The sequence below is a fragment of the Lissotriton vulgaris genome, unplaced genomic scaffold, assembly GCF_964263255.1.
Source record: "Lissotriton vulgaris unplaced genomic scaffold, aLisVul1.2 SCAFFOLD_1175, whole genome shotgun sequence".
Lineage (NCBI taxonomy): Eukaryota > Metazoa > Chordata > Amphibia > Caudata > Salamandridae > Lissotriton > Lissotriton vulgaris.
In genome coordinates, this window is record NW_028252647.1 from 439,579 (window position 1) to 463,440 (window position 23,862).

General features: G+C 49.7%; 1 protein-coding gene across 1 annotated transcript in view; it reads left to right on the top strand.

Moving 5' to 3' along the window:
* The window catches only part of MTDH (metadherin), a 426,299-nt gene that overhangs the window by 164,847 nt on the left and 237,590 nt on the right, over nt 1-23,862 (top strand). Inside the window, exon 5 of the mRNA XM_086951123.1 lies at nt 6,831-7,061. Within this exon, the coding sequence (XP_086807249.1) occupies nt 6,831-7,061 (231 nt within the window). The remainder of the gene's footprint in view (nt 1-6,830; nt 7,062-23,862) is intronic.

The window sequence follows — 23,862 nt, forward strand, 5'->3', positions numbered from 1 at the left end:
GCAGGTTGACCGCCACATGAATCTGGGACGAAAGACGCTTCGGACACTGGTCCATGAAGAGCATGTCGTCCAGGTATACGATCATCCGGATACCTCTAGCTCGCAAAGCCTCCACCACCGGGCGCAACACCTTTGTGAAACACCACGGCGCAGAGGATAGCCCGAAAGGTAGCGTGGTGAACTCGTAGACTTGACCGTCCCATTTCAACTGAAGTAAACGGCGGTGGGGAGGGAAAATGGGCACCGCCAAGTAGGTGTCTTTCAAGTCGAGCCGGACCATCCAATCTGACAGGCGCAAAACATACCTCAGGAGGTGGATTCCCTCCATCTTGAAATGGCGGTATACCAGCCATTCGTTGAACTCCTTCAAGTTGATGACTGGACGCCGGCCCCCGTCGACCTTGTCGACCAAAAACAGATTGCTGAGGAAACCCTCGGGGTGCTCCTGCGCGCAACAAATCGCCCCTTTGTGGAGGAAGGCAGGCACCTCTTCGCGCACTAAGTCTGCGTCGCGCTGGGAAAAGGTAATAGGACGGGGACGTTGAAGCTGGCACGGACGGCCATGAAACTCCAGCTTGAAGCCCTGGACCCTCTGCAGCACCCAAGCGTCGCTTGTCAGGGAAGCCCACGCTGGGAGAAACTTCGCCAAGCGCCCCCCCCCAATCCGCAAACTCGCTGAAGGCAGCACACTTACCTCTTCCAGCACCTTGTTGCTGTCCTCTTTGGCCGCCACGGCCCCGAAATCGCTGACCCCGGGTAGGGTAGAAATTGTTGAAGCGGGTACCATCCTGCGCCTGCCCGCGGCCGGAGCCTTGTCCCCGATCGGAGGGGTTGCCACGGCCGAACGAGCGGCCCCTGCCACGTCCGGCCCTCTCAAAAACCCGAGGGGCAAAAAAAAAATTGATATTGGACTGCGCCCTGTCCAAGGATGTAAATGTGGCAACGAACTTTCCAAGTTCCTTAATGAAGGGGTCCCCGAACAGGCCCCCCTGAGCCACAGCGCCGGCTTCTGAAGAAGCAAGGTCAACCAACTTAGGGTCAATTTTTATCAACAGCAACCTCCTCCTCTCAGTAGAGAGGGCACAATTCGCATTACCGAGGAAGATAATGGCCCGCTGGGCACAGTTGGACAGGACCTCCGGGGAAATGAGATCCCCCGTGACCTTGGCTTCCTCGGCCATGTCCAGGATTTTGGGCAGAGGACCTACCGCGTCTAACAATTTGTCCTGGCATGTGCGCCAGGGCCTGTCAATACCCTTACGAGGATCTGACAAACTTCGCCAGGAACGTCGCCATCTTAGGGTCGATGTCAGGCGTCAGTGCCACCTTGCCCTCTAAGTTGGGCCGAGGGCACTCCGCCCTAAGGCAGTTGCGTGCATCCTTCTCTACGGGCTTGCGCAAGTGGCCGGCCACGTACTGGGCCAACATGTCCGAAGGACCAGCAGAGGAAGTGGTCTGCGACAAGAGCCACGACCTCGAGGAACAGGCCTCCTCATCCGTGTCCGGGAATCCCCATCGTCCTGGTGTTCTGGGGACATAGTACGCTGGGTCAGGGGGGGGGGGGGGTCTGCAGGTACGGGGAGGGGGGGTTTGGGATCCCTCATGCGCCATGAAGGCGCTTTGACCCAAGTGAAAACCTCCGTGTCAACCTCCTCCGCACAGGGCTTTTTAGGAGGAGAGGGAGTGGGTGAGCCGCAGGGGCCGGCGCATGAATCAGGGCTGCCAACTTGGAGTAAGCCTCGTCTAACCGTGCCGTGAGGCGCTGCTCCAGGGGCACCATGGCTTGGTCAACTGCCCTATAAATTGAATCATCTACGGCTTGGTAGAATTCTTCATCCCAGGCTGCATAGCTGAGAGGGTCCCCCTCTGCGTACTGCTCGTGATCCCCCTGCATCATGAGTGAAATTAGGCTCTGGCAGAAAGGGAATTGCGGTACAGCTAGTTAATATGGGCCCTAACAGGCGCCAAATGTAAGCTGGGAGGGAGCCCAGACAATGAGGGGGCACCAAAGCACAGAATTCACGGGCAATAGCCCTGGGAACGCTGCAGCCCTTTAAGATCACAGGTCGCCAACCCGGCAAAGCGTCCCCTGCGCCAGCATGCCGGCACTAATTACAACCCCGCAGGGTGTGAGGCCGGGAGGCAGTGGGGCACCGCAAACCACCTGTAGACAAAACGTGCCAAAACGCTTCAAAAAGCGTCCCTCAGGCGCGCTAGCCACAGATTAAGCTCGCCCCCTAGCGGTGGAAAGCGCACACCGCACCTACCACTGGGACCAGGTCACATGAGGAGCGCTGAAAAGCGTCCCGCGATCACCAGGGGACTCTGCAGAAATGAAAATGGTCAGCGCTTGCCCCAAACACAAAACGCTACCCACACAGTCCCAAAATATTCTCAGAGAAAGTCAAAAACCACTTAACTTGCTGCTGAGCAGCAAAGTAAGAGAAAGCAGCTGCAAGGCATGATGGGAGCTGATGGAGTGCGGAGAGCGACGAAAGACTAGCATTGTGACTCTTTTCTTTCCCTACTGTTCATGGGAAATGTAGTTGTTTGTAGTTTTTTCTTGCTGCTGTTTGTGCAATAAAGCGAAGGAAGAAAGGCATAATCTGAAGCCTCCGGTCCTGCCATAGAATTAAATGTGCACTAGATGTAGCTGACACAGCATCCAGAGCAGTCAATACTAGTGTTATACTCCGACGCCATGCGTGGTTACGCATTTCAGGTTTTAAACCAGAGGTACAGACTACCATCTTGAACCAGCCCTTCAAGCAAAACCAATTGTTCGGTCCTGAAGTAGACCACACACTAGAAAAGATGAAAAAAGACACGGACACAGCTAAGTCTATGGGTGCATTACAATCCACACAGACTAGAAGTTCTTTTCGCCGCTCCTTTTATAGAGGAGGCTCTAAGAAAACCGGCTCAGATACATCTTTTAAAACGCACACACAGACCTCCTCTAACAAAGGCTACTTTAGAGGAGGATACAGAGGCAATAATAACAAGGGAAGAGGTAGAGGTAATAACAACCGCTCCTCTTCCACTCCCAAACAGTGACTTCCCTCTGCCTCCCCTACAGCATTCCTGTGGGGGGCAGATTATCACAGTTCCTACCTGTCTGGAATTCCATAACAACAGACAGGTGGATAAGACCGATTATCCAACATGGCTACTGCCTAGAACTCACAGCAACCCCCCCCCAAACATACCACCCAGGCAGCGTCCAATGTCCACAGAACATATGACTCTGCTTCAACAGGAAGTTCTAGCACTTCTACAAAAGCATGCTATTCAAGTAGTTTCTTTAGAGGAACGGGGAACAGGAGTACTTCCTAATTCCCAAGAAGGACAGGACACGAAGACCAATTCTCGACCTCAGGCCCCTCAACCATTACATACAATCAGATAATTTTCATATGATCACTCTACAACAAGTTCTCCCACTACTACAACAGGGAGACTTTCTTTCAACACTAGACCTAAAGGGCGCCTACGTTTATGTTCCTATACATCCTGCTCACAGGAAGTATGTAAGGTTTGTCATACAAGGACAGCACTATCAGTTCAAAGTCCTTCCATTCGGGGTCACAACAGAACCACGAGTGTTCACGAAGTGCTTAGCAGTAGTAGCAGCACATCTCAGAAGACAACAGATACAGGTCTTCCCTTACCTCGACGATTGGCTCAGAAAAGCAAAATCGTTCAACCAGTGTGTCCCACACACAACAAACAATTCAGACATTGCACGACTTAGGGTTTACAATAAACTACACCAAGTCGCACCTAGAGCCTTCGCACGTTCATCAGTATCTAGGAGCTACAATAGACACATCTACAGCTCTAGCGTATCCCAGTCCAGCCAGGATACAGAGCATTCAGACCTTTGTCTCCATTTTTCAACACCAGCAGTCTCTCCAAGCCAGAGTGTTCATGAGACTGATAGGCATGATGGCGTCTTGCATCTTCATAGTTCCACACGCAAGACTGCAAATGCGCCCATTACAAGAATGTCTAGCACAGCAGTGGAATCTGGCTCAAGGTCAGCTCACAGACCTGGTGTTGGTAGACAGCCTTACATATCGCTCTCTGCAATGGTGGAACACCAAAAACTTGACAAAGGGACGGCCGTTCCTAGAACCTGTTCCACAGATAGTGCTCACGACAGACCCATCCCTCACAGGATGGGGAGCCCATCTCTTACACTATACCACACAAGGCCAATGGAACAACCAACAAAAACAGTTCCATATCAACCATCTAGAGCTGCTAGCAATTTTCCTAGCACTCAAAACGTTTCAGGTACAAGTACGAAACAAAGCTGTCTTAATCTGGGCGGACAATATGACAGCCATGTATTGCATACAAAAACAGGGGGGGGGCACACACTCTGCAACTGTCCCAGCTTGCACAGAACATTTGGAGATGGGCCATTCCTCAAAATATACACCTGACAGTAGAACACCTTCCAGGAATTCACAATCGGATATCGGATCTGTTGAGTAGACAGTCACAACAGATTCACGAATGGGAGATACATCCACAAGTTCTTCAACCGTTCTTCCAAATGTGGGGGCATCCACAGATAGATCTGTTTGCCACCCACGAAAATGCAAAATGCCCAACCTTCGCCGCCAGGTTTCCACACCCACAGTCTGAGGGGAATGCGATATGGATGAACTGGTCAGGCAGATTTGCGTACGCTTTTCCGCCTCTCCCACTCATTCCACTAATAGTGCGCTAACTGAGACAACAGTGTCTCAAACGAATACTAGTAGCTCCCACATGGGCACGTCAGCCGTGATTCACCACACTACTAGATCTCTCACTGGTTCCACATCAAAAATTACGGCTCAGGCCATCCCTTTTAACACAAAACCATGGAGAGATAAGACACCCAGAACAAGCCAACTGAATTTGGCGATCTGGCTCCTGAAGTCTTAAGAGTTTGGTTACTTAAACCTACCACCAGATTGTATGCACATAATTAAAGAAGCTAGAAGACCCACTACCAGAGCATGTTATGCCGCTAAGTGGGAAAGATTTGCAATATATTGTAACAATAATCACATTGAATCCACTGGATGCTTCCATCCAAATTATTATTTTCTACCATCTACACCTACAAAGGTCCAATTTAGCTTATTATTCCATACGCCTGCATCTGGCAGCAATTGCAGCCTATTTACAGAATAGACAACATCTATCTCTTCAGAGTACTTGCAATCAAAGCATTTATTAGGGGGATTAAAATGAATAATCCCACCTAGGTTACCACCTGCTCCAGTATGGAACCTAAACGTGGTCCTTACAAGACTTATGGGACCCCCTTTCGAGTCTTTACACAAGTGTGAATTGCAATTCCTAACATGGAAAACTGCTTTCCTTGTTGCCTTCACCTCTCTCAGAAGAGTTAGTAAAATACAAGCATTCACAATAAAAGAACCATTTTTTTCAGATACATCCTAACAAAGTGGTTCTTAGGCCTAATCCTAAATTCCTGCCAAAAGTTATTACTCCTTTTCACCTTAACCAATCAGTAGAGCTACCTGTGTTTTTCCAAAACCCGGACTCTGTTGCAGAAAGGGCTTTACACACCTTAGATGTTAGAAGAGCTCTGTTATACTACACAGACAGGACTAAATCCTTCAGAAAGACAAAACAACTATTTATATCTTTCTCTCCCCCACACAAAGGCAACCCTATCTCTAAGGAAGGAATTGCCAGATGGATTGTAAAGTGTATACAAATATGCTATCAAAAAGCTAAACGTACACTAATGGTTCCTCCTAGAGCGCACTCCACTCGCAAACTAGGAGCCTCTATGGCTTTCTTAGGTACGGTAATATACCACTAGAGGACATATGCAAGGCAGCAACATGGTCTACAATACACACCTTCACTAAACAATATTGTGTTGATGTGCAAGCCAAGCAGCAAGCTGCAGTAGGCCAAGCTGTCCTTAGAACACTGTTTCAGAATGCTGCAACGGATACAAGCGACCACCGCTAGGGAAGACACTGCTGCACAATCGTTGCAAAAGTGTACGATCTGCAGTTCATATGCCTCGAACGGAAAATGCTACTTACCAGTATGCATCTGTTCTTGGCATGTAAAGCTGCAGAGTTGTACACGCCATCCCGCCTCCCCGGGACTTGTATCCGTTCCAGAACCCATCTTACTTAGATGCACACCATGGACATCCTTTCTCTTTACTTCTACTAACTCCATTATTTCCCATCATGGCGAAAAACAATCAGAGGATGGAGTCGATGACCATGCTCAGTATTGTCCAAGGGAAGAGTCACCTATCTCGTGACTACAAAGACTTCTTCTAAGAAGACAACAACCTGCAATCATCCGAGCCCAACACCAGGTGGTGGATCTATTGCAAAAGTGTACGACTCTGCAGCTCTACATGCCAAGAACAGATGCATACTGGTATGTAGCATTTTCCTTTGGCTGAATACACTGATGCTTAGCATACATATGAATTATGGTGCACGTTGGCATTTGTTCCTTGTGCCTCTGAGGTTTTTGTCTCCTTTTGTCAATGAACTACTGTTAAGGATGACTTAACCCCATTTTCACAAGGTTAGTATTTCTTGTAATGGATAGACATTGCTCACTTTTTTTTATAAATTGACAGTGGTATGCTATGAAAATATGTATGGCATAAGTATAGCCTGAAAATGATCCGGACTCTTTTCTGAAAGTCACAGTCCTACACAATAGTGAGCAGCAAGTACCTGAAGCCATTACGTTAACCAGCATTTACTCTTTCTTCAGTTTGCCACCTTACAGTGTTTCTCATCCTTCATTGTTCTTTCTAGTTTCCTCTGAATCCTCCGTAATACCTACTGTTAATGGAGGTGGCTGGAATGAAAAGCCTATTAAAATACAGCAGCTCATTGGAGGTGAAGAGAAGTGGGTGTCAATGCCATCCTCATCAGCTGCTGGAAAGAAGAAGGCTGAGAATTCAACGTGGGGTCAGGATTCAGGTGATGCCAATGGCAAAGATTGGAGTGCACCCTGGAGTGAGCGTCCATTGTTCCAAAGCATTCGTAAGACATTTTTTCTTTTAAATATGAAATGTGTTTGTAAACAGAATTGATTGTAGAACTATATGTGGTGGGGATGAGAAAAAATGCTAAGCAATGCTGTAATATTGTCTAAAGTGCAACATTTCTACATACATAATTCTGCCAGAAGCAATTATTGTTTTTAAATTAATTGCTAATTCAGAATATTAACGGTCTTTGAGCGCTTGACTGAGTGATCTTAATTTCTACACAATCAATCAAAACTAGAGTTTTGTATTATCAGAACTTAACCCCAAAAGCTTAGTGAAGTTTACAGTGTCTTCCTATCCGCACCCGAAATTTCCATTAAAGTTAAAGAATGTATTTTGTTGGTTTTTTAACCTACAAATCAGGTAGAGACTTCTTCCAAAGATCTACCCTGCCCACCCCATCATACGTCAAGCCTGACACTTGTTTTGTTCCTGATTTGGTCATTTTTGTGATTTGTTACATCTGTATTCCAAGACTTTCTCTTTTCCATTCTTAACTTGAACAGTTAACCATTATTAAGTTTGACTTGACAACTCAGTTGTCTGCATGAATTGTTAACCATTCTTAAAAATGTAGAGTAGACATTGGTACCACCAAAAGAAGTATTAGTCTTGCACTTAAGGCTATTACGTGTATCTTTCTGCTTTCCAGGAAGTACTTCCATTAGAATGGATAAGGGACTATTTTACATCTCTAAATTAAATCCATTGCCATGCAGTTTGCCACATTTGCTTTTGTTATATGCTTATATGTATTCTAAACAGAAAGCAGTCCCTTTAATTACTTTTCGCCCCAACGCTAGCAAAGGTAATGGGGCAGACTCTCATCTCACATGATAGATTGCATTTATGCACGCAACACATATGAACAGCATTTGTGAATGCCGGTGTTTGGCATATTAAAGCAGACCTATTGGCTTTGCCCGTTTTTTTGTAAATGCTGCATTTTAGCTGTAACATTAGGCTTGTGACTTGTAGGTGTAGATACACATGCTGTGCATACTTTCGCCATCTTGTGTTGGGCTTGGATATATACATATTATTTTTCTCCAAAATAAGTTTTTGATTCACGGGACATAGTGACTGAACCCGCTAGGGGTAATGGGCATTGGGTTCAAACGTGTCGAAGTGAGCTCCGGTTCAACATTGCATGGTGTTCTTGCCGGCCTTTCGATCAGTTACTTGCCGTTTCTTCAAAACAATCATGCTTTTCGTCTGTATCAACCATTGTGTTCCGTCCACTCCATGTCGGTCAACACCCTCTTGACTCCTGTGTTTAGTTAAGAATGTCCTCGTAATTGAATGGATTACATTTCGGTTCTGCCCTATTTGGGATGCCAAGTACCTGAGAACCGATGTCCACGAGGTTTGAAACCTTTGCTTGTCTCTAAATCACTGTGAAGCCTCCTGTTAGGTGTGTCTTGCCTTCCAGAGCAAGAAGAATCTTTGGGATGGGCGTACTTGTCGAATTGCCTCTGCCTTCCTGGCGTATAGAAGAGAGAAGGAAGATACCCAGCATCTCTAAGGTGAACACAAGGAGTCTGATCTCGAGCAACCAGATGCTCCAGGTGCTGAAGTTGAGACTTTTTTTTACGAGAAAGCTTTGACAGATGTAGAAACAGAAGAGTATCTGCTAGGATAGCATCCACCAACGATCACTCACAGTGAATGTTGGAACCCCTTCTACTCACCAAATGAACACACCAGCCCGAGTCCCCGTGCCGCCATGTAGGGCTCTGGTGCACCACTGCCTTCCGGCTATGGTCAAGTCATTCAGAACTGGACCCGACACACGCCACACTGCAGTTCCACTCAAATCCTTGAGCTTTGACTGCTGCTTCAACGGCGGACTCTAAAAGATACAGGCTCGCCAGCCCTCGGACTCGAAACGGGTAGATCGGAAACGTACAGAGCCGAAACACACCACCCTAAGGCATTCAGAGCCAAAGGAAATTTGCCCGAAGCATTTGGAACTGAGATCGAGCTAAGTGCCTTCTGGGTGTAGACCACCTTTGGCTCCCTCCAGGTGGCCTACGGCTGCAGCATCCCCTGGTGCCTCTGAGAATGTTGATCAACCAATCCTCAAGTGGCTGCAGAAACAGCTTGATGCCAAGCCACACAGAATCTATATCTAGCGGGGCACTGGCCAGGTCCTGGCAAAAGCTCTGCAATTGTCGAAAGAAATTGTTCTGCTTCAGAGTAAGTTGATTTTTGAGGAAGCCCTTAACCCTCCTGTGCCTCCCAGTTCCAAAAGGCCTTAAAGACACGACGGGGCAAACTCTTCACTGCCTCCTGCTAGACCTGCTTCTCCAGTCCCTTCTCCCCCCTCTTTTTTTTCCCTTTAATACATGTGGATTCGCTGCAACACTCACAATGGGGTTCCTCACACTCTGGATGGGAGGGGTTGAAGGGGGGAGTGGAACAGTCAAAGGCTATGCTATGACCCTTTTGACCCTCCCCGTTGCCCACATTGCCCACATTGCCCAAACCCCTGGTATGACTGACTCAGAACCTCCAGCAGAAACAGACCTGTACCCCGCAAGACCTTTACCCCAGATGTCACCTCTTAACATGAGGTACTTTATTGGGCAGCTACTGTCCACTATGTGGAGATGTATGGAAACATAAGGATGAGTTTCTCGAAGAGACCCTCTCCTCCACCCAATGCTCCCTACAGTACCCTCCCATGCTCAGATATGGTTCTTAGACCAGCTATCAATATATTTAAGGAGCCAGTTAAAGCGAGGAAGTTTACACCTAGGATAGATAAGAAAGTTAATAATAATAGGCACATTTATAAAGCACATGATTACATTCGGCCAGTGTGTCCCCGCGCTGCGGAGCAGCTGCACAGAATTCCACTCCCGGTGCGTCCCACACTAACTGTCCCAAGGGAAGAGATACGTTTTTAGGTTTTTCCTAAAACAGCTCTCCCGGACCTCCATCCGGAGACCCAAGGGTATTGCGTTCCAGTGCTGGGCAACCAGCAGGCGACAAGAGTGTCCGCCCATCCTAGCTCTCTTGATAGCGGGTACACACACAAGACCCACCCCACCTGATTTCAACTGGCATGCGGGGGGCATAGGGGGTGAGTAGCTCAGACAGATCAGACGGAGCAGACGGAGCAGTGCCTTAAACAGGACTCTTTCCCTTATTGGTAGCCAGTGGAGTGCAGCCTTCGTAGAAGTCCTCATCGGGCCCATCAGAACCAAACGTGCTGCCGCGTTCTGCACCCCCTGGAGTCTGAGCATGCACTTAGTCGTTGCACCCAGATAGAGAATGTTACCGTAATCCAGGTGCGATGTCACCAGGGCATGGACCATGGTCTTCATGGCTGCCTTAGGCAGCATGTTCAAGGTTTTACGAAGGACCTTCAAGACTCCAAAACAGGCGCTTGCCACCCGCCTGGTTTGTGATTCAAAGGAAAGCTTCGTCTTACCACCCCCCAGATTGTTTGCCTGAGCGCAGGGAGTGGTTGTAGTCCCCAAACTCTGGGGCCTCCAAGCAGAAGACCATACCGACGGGGCTCTCCCCACCACAAGCACCTCTGTCTTATTGCCATTCAACTTCAGGCAGTTCTTCGCCATCCATGCAACTAGTTCTTGCAGGCATGCTATGAAGTTGGAGGCAGCCGTCTCCGGTGACTGTGTAAGGGAGACCACCAGCTGCGTATCATCGGCATAGGACTCGATCCTGATCCCAAACCCATCAGCAATCTCCGCTAGAGGAGCCACATAGAGATGGAAGAGGGTCGGGCTCAGGGTCGATCCCTGCGGTACCCCCCGTCTAAGCTTGATGACTTTTAAGTAATGGTCACCCTGCCTCACCTGGAAGCTGCGCCCAGACAAAAAAGATTTCATCCAGCTCAGGGCGCTGTCTGACACCCCTCCGTTCCTCAGAGACGGCAGCAAAGTGTGATGGACCACAGTGTCAAAGGCGGCACTTTGATCCAACAGGATCAAGGCACCGGCTGACCTGCATTCACATATTGCCTAATGGTTTCAGTGGCAAAGAGCAAGGCAGATTCCATAGAGTACCGCACTCTGAAACCGGACTGAGTGGGGTGCAGGAGATTGAATTTCCCAATATGTGCCGTCAGCTGCATATTTACCACTTTCTCCGCAACCTTGGCGAAGTACGGCAAAAGAGATGGGGCGGAGATTATCCAGTTGATCTGGGCCAATATGAGGTTTCTTGGGGAGCGGTAGGACCACAGCTTCCGTCCAGCATCCTGGTACTGTACAGGTCCTAAAAGAAGTCTCCACCAGGTGCCTGCTGTATGGCTCCAGTATATCCAAGCTCCCTCAACTTTTTTGGGAGTGCCAGGTCTCTCGGAGAACCCGACTTTATACCTCTGCAGATTTTAAGTAGCTGTTCTGGCGGGGCATGGTAAAGCTCTATAGCCCTTCTCCCTCCACGGCATGCTCTGTCTCCTCCGCCCTCTCCTCTCCTACTCAGGCGGAGTCAGGGAAAGTTGAGTTAATTTTCTCCACTTTGTCTGAGAAAAAGTTTGCCACACGGTTACATAGCTCTTCTGAGCCCACAGCCGGAGCGGCTAATGTACTTAAGGAAGAAATCTCCTTATAAACCCTAAACAGTTCTCGAGTATAGTTGCCAGCCGATCCAATTCTCTCCAAATAGTATGCTGCCTTTGCTCTTCTGATCCCATGATAGCTCTTCAGTGCCTCTTTATACTCTCCCCTCCCCTGGTCAGAAAAATCTTTCCTCCAGCGCCTTTCCAGGCGTTTGCAACCTGCTTTCGCTGCTTTCAAGGCGTCAGAGTACCACAGGGCAGACTTCTGTACTCTACCTGGTATTTTTTGTGACCGGGGGCCGTGCTGTCCAGGGCCTCAGTGATCCATCTATCCAAGTTTCTACACACTCCTTCAGCATTTGTGCCACCAGGAGAGCCCCCCAATAGAAGGGCGCTGCTGAACTTTCCCTGCGAAGCCCGCCCACCTCCGGCACACTATACCCTTTTACAATCTCCTTACAATTCGGGGGGGTGTATTTGGGGCTATGCTTTATGTCCTGAAGATCTCCATTCCTAAACTGCTGTGGAAATGTTTATTCATGTTTTGCAAGTTTTCCCGATAGAGTTGCACTGATTGCACTATCACTCTCCAGAGTCAGATTACCCATTATAAGAAGTTCACGCCAACACGATGCCAAGGGAGGATACAATAAAGCCCTATAAGTTTATAGCATGGAATGTGAGGGGCCTGAACAACACACCAAAACGCCAACGCATCCTCATTTATCTGGAACATTCTCAAGTAGCGATCGCCTTTCTACATAAACACCTCTGTGGAGATAGTATTAGGTCTCTACAGCGGAGGAGGTAAGCTTTTTGCCACAGCCTATTCAGAAAACAAGAGGGGCACTAATCTGGATAGCATTAGGGATTCCATTTTAGGCCCTTAAAGTGAAGAGACCAAGAGGGCAGATTCATAATACTAGAAGGAACCCTAGATGCTCACCCTATATGTCTGATCAATATATATGCCCCCAACATGGATGATGCAGACTTTTTCTGATCTGCGATTCACGCCGCTCAGGTGGCCCCCTCCGCTGAGATTGACATTAGGGGGGGGGGGGGGTGACTTCAACTGTCCCTTAAATGGTGAGATGGCTATGTCCCCTCCAAAGCAGGGCATTAAACCCTGGGTGATGGTGGCAATGCAACAAATACAGCAGAACTCCAGCCTGAGAAACAGACATGGTCAACCAAGAAAGAATCCTGGGGGATTTAGAACCGGGACTATCCGGAGATGAGTCAAACAGAGAAGCATAGGAACGTCTGAAACAAAAACTTGAAGAGCTATGGGACCAGATGGGAAATTTGACAGGAAAAAAGGGAGTCAACGCTGGTACACGGAAGTGGATAAAGCAGCTAGGCTGTTGGCATGACTGATCTGAAAAAAACAGGTAAGTGTTAGATTCCTTACCTTACAATATCCCCAGGTGTCAGACTGGATCTGGAAAGTTTTGCGTAGCAGTACCCCTGCGTGTCGGTAGGCGTCGTCTGCGGCTCCGCATCAGTCGTTGGTGCCTTTTTTTCGCGCCAGCAAGCGCAGATCCGGAAAAATTAGTACTTCTCAGTCACTTTCTGACTAACTTTTTTGATTCTTTTTGGGTCCTTTTTCGAGTCGGTAGACTCTTGGTGCCGGTAGGTATGCTCGGTTTCAAGCCCTGTGCTGACTGTAACCGTCTGATGTCGGTTACCGACCGCCACCGTCGGTGCCTGTATTGCCTTGGGGCAGACCACGACGACAAGTCGTGCCCCGACTGCCGGGCCTTGACGTCGAAGGCTAGGCGGGAGCAGTCCTGTAAGCGCCTCAAGCTCTGGCAGTCGGCCGCGCGCCGTTCACGGTCCAGGTCGAGGAGGAGGTCGAAGGACCGGTCGCGGGGCCACAGTCATTGCAGCTCGGTGATGCAACACCATTCGTCGGGCTCCAAGTCCTCAAGTAAGTGGCACAAGAAGTCGAAGGGATAACATCGCTCTTCCGACTCCCCCCGACACTCGCATGACGCGGCCAGGGGTTCGGGCGGCACCGCCCACACGGCTCCGCTGCCAGCTCCATACCCGCCGATCCCTCGGCTTAACGTGACGCCGTAGGAGATCGATGCCTTCCTCATGGCCATGTCGCTCTCTCCTCTGTCGGGTCCCGCTGTGGCGCCTTCGGGCCCCGCGGCCCCGACAGGGAGCCCAAGCGGGCCGGGTGCTTCGGCCCCGGCGCAGTTGGCGATTTCGGTCCCGAGGCCGCAGGGCCCCACCGGATCCGGGTCGCCGGTGGTCGACCTTACGATCCCTCCGCCGGCCCCCAGGGTGTGTCCCCTGACGCCGTCCCCGGACGATGTCGTTCCCGTCCCTCCCTCGGTCCGGATCCGGCATCGCTAGATGCCGAGAAAAGAGCAATTCTTCTAGGATCCGGCCCCATCCTTTGCACCGGACTATCAGGAGATGGGAGACTAGGAGGATTGGGAGGGGTCTGAGGACCCTCTGGCACGAGAGTGCCAGTCGTATCAGGACTGGGCAGTGGATCTAGGGGAGGCCAGTGATTTGGACACTTGCCCGACACTTGCATCCCCCCCGAAGCATCCGCCTCAAAGCCTTCCTTGTCCGAGCTTTCAGGCCCATTCAACGCCAGTAGGGGGGCAGAGTTCGCCATCACCTCCTCCACTGCAATCCGTCACATCGGACAGGTGGGTGCTGCAAATCGTCCGAAGGGGCTACTCCCTCCCCTTTGAGGCGACCCCTCCAGCCATGCCACCACAGTACCACTGCGTGTCGGGGGGATCACTTGCAATTTCTGCAAGAGGAAGTTAAGGCCCTCTTGCCCAAGGGGGCCATCGAGCGCGTTCCAGGGCCAGAAGTTGGGTGTGGTTGTTACTCCCACTACTTTCTGGTTCCCAAGAAGGGCAAAGGGGGCCTATGCCCTATCTTGGACCTGCGGAACGTCAACGGCTTCCTCCGGAAAAAGAAGTTCAAGATGCTGACTTTGGCTCAGGTCTTAGCTGCCCTAGACCCAGAAGACTGGATGGTAGCGTTGGGACTTGCAGGACGCATATTTTAACATCCCCGTCCTGCCGGCCCACCGGCGTTACATGCGGTTTACGGTAGGCCGCGAGCACTTTCAGTTTACCGTGCTCCCCTTCGGCCTTACCAGCGCCCCTAAATTGTTCACGAAAGTGATGGCGGTGGTCGCAGCTCATCTGTGCAGATTAGGGGGGCCGTCTTCCTCTATCTTGACGACTGGTTGTTGAAGGCCGGCTCGCCCCAGACAGTTGTCAGCCACCTTCAGACTACGGCCGACCTCCTGCAACTGCTGGGTTGCTCCATCAATTTGCCGAAGTCACACCTGTGTCCCTCTCAGAAGCTCCTCTTCATCGGAGCGGTTCTGGATTTGGGGCAGTTTCGGGTTTATCCTCCCGAACAGCGGGTTCGGGATATTCAGGCTCTGATTCCGATCTTTCAGCCTTTATCCCGAGTCGGTCAGGTTGATGCTGCGGCTTCTGGGGCTGATGGCCTCCTGCATCCTTCTGGTGCATCACGCCAGGTGGCGGATGCGGGCTCTGCAGTGGGACCTGAAGTTTCAGTGCGCCCAGCATCAGGGCAACCTGTCTGACCACGTCCTGATCTCTGAGGGCACTGCAAGACAGTTGCACTGGTGGCTCACGGACAGCGATTGGGTCAGCGTCAGATCCCTCTCCCTACCCCAACCGGAGCACGTAGTAGTGACGGATGCGTCCCTCTTGGGCTGGTGGGGCCACATGGGAGAGGCTGAGATCAGAGGCCTCTGGTCTCCAGCGAAGTCCCGGCTCCATATCAACCTTCTGGAGCTCCGGGCAATCCGACTTTCACTGAAGGTATTCCTTCCCTCTGTCCGGGAAAGTGTAGTGCAGGTGTTCACGGACAACACCATCGCCATGTGGTACTGCAACAAACAGGGTGGGCTGGAGTTGTGGATCCTTTGTCAGGAGGCTCTGCTCCTCTGGCAACACTGGAACACCAGGGCGTCACCCTGGTGGTTCAACACCTGGCAGGTTCCCTAAACGCCAGGGCGGATTAACTCAGCCGCCGATGCATGATGGATCACAAATGGTGTCTGAACTAGAACGTGGCGCAAGGCCTCTTTCAGCGATGGGGAGAGCCTTGGGTAGATCTATTTGCCACCGAAGAGAACGCGCAATGTCATCAGTTCTGCGCGTTGGAATTTCCAAGGCGGCACTCGCTCGGAGACGCTTTTCGTCACGAGTGGAGCTGCGGTCTATTGTACGCCTTTCCGCCTATACCACTTCTGCCCAGAGTGCTGAAGATCCGGCACGATCAGGCCCAAGTCATCCTTGTGGCTCCAGACTGGGCACAGAGATACTTGTATCCAAGCTACTCAGCATGCCTATCGATCCCCCGATTTGTCTGCCTCTTCAGGAGGACCTTCTGTCGCAGCTTCAGGGGACGGTCCTCCACCCGAACCTGTCCAGTCTCCACCTCCATGCGTGGAGATTGAGCGGCGACAGTTGAGGCCATTTGACGCCTCCTGAAGTCTGTGATGTGATTCTGGCAGCCAGGCGTCCCTCCACAATGGTGCACAGCAAAGGCTGTGGATCCCCTTTCTGCACCCCTTTCAGAGGTTCTCCTCTTTCTTCTTTCTCTTGCCCAGCAGGGCTCTGCTCTGGGCACTATCAAAGGCTACCTCTGCCATTTCAGCCTTCTTGAGGCTTCCTGATCAGCCTTCTCTTTTCAAGTCCCCAGTTGTAAATAGATTCTTGAAGGGCATCACTCACATGTTTCCTCCTGTTCCTTTCGTGATGCCTCAGTGGGACTTGAACCTTGTTCTGACTTATTTGATCTGCGCTCCTTTCGAGCCACTTCATAATTGCCCTCTTCGTCTTCTAACTCTTAAGACTGCATTCCTGGTTGCCATCACCTCTGCCAGGAGAGTGAGTGAGCTCCAGCCTCTTTCTTCTCAACCTCCTTTCCTCTCTGTCCATCCGGACAAAGTTGTCTTGAGAATGCGTCCCTCTTTCCTGCCCAAAGTAGTCACAGCCTTCCACATCGGGCAGTCCATCACCTTGCCCACCTTCTTTCCACCTCCCTCGAAAGAGGAAGAGGGGCTCCACCGTCTGGACCCAAAACGTGCGCTCTCATTCTATCTGGACCGCACACGCCAGTTCCGGGTGGACAACCAGCTCTTTGTTGGTTACGTGGGCGCTAAGAAGGGACGGGCGGTGCACAAACTAACCATTTCTCTGTGGGTCGTTTTGTGCATGAAGGCTCGTTATCCACTGACTAAGAAGGAGCCTCCTGTGGGGCTGCGTGCCCATTCCACTCGGGCCACGGCGGCTACTACTACCCTGGGTCGGGGAGTCCCCTTGCAGGACATCTGTCAGGCAGCTACGTGGGCCTCGCTGCACACGTTTGCTAGACACAACTGCCTGGACAGCCAAGTCCGGAGAGATGGCTTTTTCGGCTGTTCTGTTCTCCAGGACTTTCTGGTGTGATCATTGATTCGCAGACCCACCACCGGGGCTGGTATTGCTGGTGTATCTATTCTAAGGTAAGGAATCTAACACTAACCTGTTTCTTTCAGATGCACAAGTTACTTACCTTTTGGTAATGATATATCTGTAAGAAACAGTAGTTTGTGTTAGATTCCTTACCGCCCCACCCATCCTCTCCATTCTGCGAACCGATATCTAGGGTTAAGGTTCTTCCCTTTGAGGACCATAGTGTCATGGCACTAGTGTCGGTTTTTATCATGGCTCTGCATTTCTGGCGCGGAAAAGCTGTGTATAAGAACTGACGTCAGCGCGTGAGGACGGCGTCTAATTACTCAGACATCATCCCGGCACTGACGCGGAGCCGCAGACGACGCCTACTGACGCGCAGGGGTACTGCTACGCAAAACTTTCCAGATCCAGTCTGACGCCTGGGGATATTCTAAGGTAAGGAATCTAACACTAACTACTGTTTCTTACAGATCTATCGGTTCGAGGCATGTGGGCTGCTGACATTCATATCTGTGCATAGATCGCCGCCTAGTGTTGGGTCCGGATGATTGCACATTGTTGTCCTGGAAGAGTCTTCGAAGTATCACGAGATAGGTGGCTCCTCCCCTGGACTACAGTGCGCATGGGCATCGACCCCATCCTCAGATTGTTTTTCGCCATTGTGGCAAAGATGGAGTGTAACACTGTAAGTGATGACCATGCTAAGAGTAATTCTGAGTGCTACATGCCAAGAACAGATGCATACTGGTAAGTAGCATATTCGGTTCGAGGCATGTGGGCTGCTGAATTCATATCTGTGCATAGAATACATAGCAGTCCCTCCATTAGCGGCAGCCGCCTGTGCCAGCTGCAGCAGTTTGAAAAAGTGTTTTTAGGACAGCCTGCCCTACAGCTGCCTGCTGTTTGGAGTGCACATCTACCCAGTAGTGTTTTGTAAATGTATGTGTGGTAGACCATGTGGCTGCTCTACATATGTCTTCTAAAGGAATATTTCCAAGGAAAGCCATGGAGGCCCCCAACTTTCGCGTGGAGCGGGCTCTTTGGGGAACCGTTAATGTGCGCTTGGCCTTTTGATAGCAAATCTGAATGCACTTAACGATCCACCTGGCTATACCTGCTTTGGAACTGGGGTTGCCTTTGTGTTGTGGCGAAAAGGCAACAAACAGTTGTTTTGTTTTCCTAAAATCTTTTGTCCTATCTATGTAGTACATCAGAGCTCTTTTGACGTCTAGTGTGTGGAGCATTCTCTCTGCCACTGGCTCGGGTTTCTGGAAGAACACTGGCAGTTCTATAGTTTGATTGATATGGAACTGTGAAACCACTTTAGGCAGAAACTTAGGGTTAGTACGGAGTACCACCCTATTGCAGTGAATCTGTATGAATGGCTCCTGGATAGTCAGTGCCTTAAGTTCACTAACTCGTCGTAGCAATGGGATTGCTATTAGGAAAGCCACTTTCCACGTCAAGAATTGAATGTCGCATGAGTGTAGAGGCTCAAAAGGTGGACCCATCAGTCTGGTGAGGACCACATTTAGGTTCCATTCAGGAGCTGGTGGTTGTCTGGGAGGAATAACTCGTTTTAGTCCCTCCAGAAAGGCTTTAATGGCAGGCACTCTGAAAAGCGAGTGATGCTTTCTGTTTTGGAGATAAGCTGCCATTGCGGACAAATGTATACGAATGGAAGCATAGGCCAGATTGCATTTGTATAGATGTAACAGATAACAAATGATGTTGTGAGTAGATGCATCTAGCGAGTTGATGTTGTGGTCTGCACAATAAATGACAAACTGCTTCCATTTTGCCGCATAACATGCTCTAGTGGTGGGCTTTCTTGCCTCCTTTATGATATCCATACAGTCAGGAGGCAAGTTGAGGTAGCCAAATTCTAAGACCTCAGGAGCCAGATCGCCATGCTGAGCTGTTGCGGATCTGGATGCTGAACGTCGCCATGGCTCTGTGTCAAAAGCCTGGGTGTGAGGTGCAGCCTTTGATGCGGTACCACGGATAGTTCTATAAACGTGGTGTTTCATGGTTGGCGTGCCCACGTTGGAGCAACCAGGATGAGTGTCATCGAGTGCAATCATCCGGACACCGGGCCCATACAATTTCCCAGAGGGCAATCTCACCTGAGATTGTGGTCGAACACATAGGGACAGGGTCACTGGGGGTGGGGGAGGGTGGAGTTTATGGGATGGGTGTGTAACAAGTCAAAGAAATGTGACGATAACAGATGCTGGCCATCGAAGGGTAGATTTAAAAGGTGGCTTACAGGGGGCAGATGTACCAATTGTGGATATGTTTTGGAGAAGCACTGGCACAAGGGGGTCTGGTTGGCACTGATCCTGTGCACTACAATTGAAACTGCATCAAAAACAGGCAAAAAGTGGGGGCTAACCATGTAAAAAGAGGCACTTTCTCACAATCAACAACTACATATTCCACGAACGGAATATGTTATTTAGTCTGTAAGCATCTGTTCGTTGTATGTAGTGCTGTAGATACACATGCGCAGGCCGAGCTCCCCGGTTGCCTGTCATTGTTGCAGATGTTGCCTTTAGATTACTTTAATACTTTGCTTTGCATGGTCATCTTTACTGTGTCTCTATGCTCCAGTTCCAATCTTGCTTGAAGTGTGGGAAAAACATTCTTTTTTTTATAATATACACTTTTTATTTTAAACAAGTATCATTCTTACAACAGTTGGGCAGTATATCTCAGGTTATACTGACAGTACATGTGACATTCAGTGTTGCTCTAGGTCCCGGGTTACAACTTCTCTTCTGCATTTGTCACTCTTCACAATTGTATTTGGTCAATCCTGTCCCTCCCTCCTCGCAATTCATCTGTGGGGAGATATATATTCCTCCCTTAGACCCATTCCATTTCGCCCACTTTTGATCCCATTTCTTTGTGCAACCTCTGTTTTTGAATACTTCTTTTTCTGCATCTATCCATGTCTTTCTCCCACCCCGCAGTGAGGGCATGTCCCCTGCTACCCATTATTGGGCGATGTTCCTTTAGCTAGGGCCTTCCTAGGTAGACCCAGGATTGTTCAATGTGGGTTAAATCAGTGGTCTCCCAAATATTAAGCAAGCAGAGTCGCGAGGAGTTAGAAATCTCTTTTCCACAAATCTTTTAATTTAGTTATAATTACCTCTCAGTAGGGTTGAATTGCGCAGCTCTCCCAGAGCGTATGAAAGAACGTTCCCTCCTGGGTACAGAGTCTAAGGCATTCCATGTCTGTACTCCTCCCCATTTTCACCAGGGCCTCCCCTGAGAAATATAACCTATGCAGGATTTTGATTTGGATTAGCCCCAGTCTCATTGGAATAGCTACTTCACGTGGGGAAGAAAGAGCATCCTGCCATTCATAGTCTTCTAAGCTCCCTATGTCTGCCCCCCATTGTTGTCTAAGGCGCACAAGTGTTTATCAGTTTCTGGCGGCATGCTCTCAGAGGCATGCCGCCTCTGAGCTTCTCCAGACCGTTTGCTGTACCCAGCAACTGGCCCCCACCTGTTCTACCCCCACACTGGCGGGAAGATTGGCGGGAAAATCTACGTCCGGAAGGGGGTCTGCCAACCTTTGCCAACTCCACCCCTCAGGTGGAGGAGGCGAGTTGAAGCATGACCCCGGGCTCCGGCCATCTTTTTTAAATGGGGAGCCCTGCCCAATCCCAGCAAGGCTCCTGCCCCCCTCCCACAGGAGAGGAGCAGGCTAGGGAGTGTACTCACCCCAGGACAGGGACCCATTGGTCCCTGCCCTTGCCCTACCTGTAACACCCCTAAATTTAGTGTTTATGGACTCCCTGAACCTTCCTTCCTCAGATCCTGATACCAAAAAGAAGAAAGAAGATCAAAAAGAAGACTCCTCGCCATGCAGCTGCTAACAGGACAACCACAACTGACTTGCCCCCAGCCCTACCGGCCTGTTGATCCTGGAACCTGCCCAAACCCAGCGACCCCAGAGGACCTGCCTGCCTTGACCCTCTTGAACATTGGGACTCCCATTAGCCGAGGCTCTGCTGCAACAACCCACCTGGTGCCAACCGGTAAACTCCGGACCAGCCCACTCTGCACCAGCCGATCCGGGGCCGGGCCAACCCGAACCAAGACCACATGGATGTCCCCCCCGCGACTGGGACCCGAAGTCCAGTGCCCAAAGACCCTCCTCGACGAACCAGCCGACGCCTGCAGACTCAGAACCAGGGGCCACCCCAACCAGCAGAGGGTAAGCTTTTCCAACCCCCAAAGACACCCCGGCGCCCTACAGCCCCCAGTGCCTCCCTTTGGGGTACTTACCTGTGCTCTAAGATCACAACTTACCTCTCGAAGTGCTGGTCGCCCCTGGAGAGTCTTCCTACCCATGCCTGCAGCCTTTGTTCCCTTTTCAAGATCCGCTTTGGATAACATTGAGTGCCCGACGGCTCAAAAGTACCCTGTACCCAGCCGCCCGAGTGCTGCTGGCTGTGACCCCTTTGTCCTAACCTGCTTCCCCCCCTTGCCCTGAGCAAATGACCAGGAGCCCAGCTCCCAGAGCCGGATGGCCTGATAGCCAGCAGCCACCAACCGAAGGCCCCCTTTCCCTCATTGGATATCATTGGGCCTACCTACCTCTGCACCCGGCCGCCCATGTGATTGAACTAATTGTACTTACCTAACCCTGGGGGACCCCTGAGTCTATACCCAGAACCTTAACTTCACCAACCAAGTACTCACCTGAAAACCGGTAACTCTCTTACCTGCCATTGGATAACATTGACCCATTTTGACTCGAAAATGTTCAAAGTGTGAAGTTTTGAAAAATGAAAATATTCACATAAAATCAGCCAAAGTCCGAATTCCGAAGTACTCGCCTGTGACCAGGGGAGAAGCCAGTACTGTATCTTTCAGCCTAGTACTGAACCGCTAAAGTAATCCCTAGTGGGTTTACTAGTAATCTGTATTTTCTCCATAGGAACCCATTGTCTGCTTTTCTATGAAATTTCTTGTGTCTACTTTTGAAAACTCGAAATAGTCTTTAAAAATCATACAAAATACTGAAACACATTTACCTACCTATTTTGAGTTAAGTCCCCAGTGCTGGCCCTAGGAGACCAGTGCTGGGTTACAAAAGTAACGCGATCGTACTTTACCTGCAACCTGAATTTTCTCCCATTGAATAACATTGCCAGATTCACATTGAAAAGTTTCCAAGTGTGAACTTTTAAAACCGCTTTATATTCATGAAAATTCACTATGGTAACTAAACGTTTTGCTTATCTGGTTTCAGCTTAGACCCCAGGACTACATACCAATGTAATCCATATACTAATCAACTAACTTATATGTAGAAAATCCATTGAGCTCAATGCTAGTGTGTTTTAGGATTGTTGCTCACTACCAATACTGTAATCGTGTGTACGAACTTTATTACTCCCTTGCAAAGTATTTACATGAGTACTCATAACCAGAAAAGTATATTTTTATAACTGTTGGTTCTAAAAATAAAACAACTATATCTGTGGATTTAAAAACAATTAACCTGGAGTTCAGTCCTTGAGTGTGTGAAACCTTTTGCTGACTGAGTGGGTACAACAAATGCTTTACACTGTGCTCTGGTACTGCCTTACTACTCGAACAAGCTACCACTTTGGAGAGTAAGGTCAGTTCTGACTTTAACCTCTGTTATACCTCTGGGGTTGGTGGACTCTATACACACTGTACTTCATTCTAGTCCAGTATATATAGAGCCACTTTGTCACAATCTATCACTAACTAATGTCTGTTACAGATATATCGTTACACAAGTAACTTGTGCAATAGGAGGCAAATGCCTCTGCGATCTCCTGTTTCTGTAGTAGGGGATCTCTGTGTATAGTCATAATCTAGTGAATAGTCCCGCCCATGTGCGTGGACCCCGGCAATCAAAAATAATCTCTTAAGGTGTCAAAATAATGCAGAAACTGCAAAGACACTTAAGAGAGAATTTAAAGACAAATAATGCAGCCTATATCCACAGGCTACACTGTCCAGTACTTCAACTAGAATTTCCACCAAAAAAACACCACACACAACACAGCCTGCAGTTTCTACCATAGAGAAACTTGCCTCCCCCAGTCAAAGACTCTGGAATGATAGAGAGGAAGGTAGGGACAGACAAGCCCCATAGGCTGCCATTATGTGGCTTAAATAGGATACTGTGCCTTTAAGAGAACTTTCCAGAACTTCTCCCAGTATCCCAGAATGCATAGCAGGTCCCCCTTACTTCAGTTCTTTTTTCCGGCTCCTGCTTACAGGACCCTGGCATTGAGCTCTCCCTTTTACAAGGGTTTATTGAATTCGTTTTTGCACTTTTAACTTTTAAAAGTGTTGTTGTTACTGCTTGGTGTTCTCTTCTCACTTTTGTGCTGTTTTTAGGCGTTTTGGGGCTCCGAAATGCCTGGCCTTTTTGTCAAGTGCCCAGCATGTGAGAGGAAGAAGGCCAAAAGCGACCCCCATGATGTCTGCATCGTGTGCCTTCCAGAAGATCATGGCCCTGAGGAGTGTGTTATCTGCCAGCAACTTTCTGCTAGGACCCTCAGGGACAGATTGAAGATCAGGCTGGCTGGCCTGGAGGATAGGCGCCAACGTGCTGCAGGTGGGTCTGGGCAGCCTGGGAGGGATCCCTCTGCCTCTGCTGAGGCCCCTGGGGGGCTCCCCAGGGGCAGGAAGTCCAGCCAACGATCCCATTCTCCGTCGGCGTCGATGGCATCGACGACGGCGTCGAGAGGGATGACGACGGCGTGCTCCCCTTCTCCCCG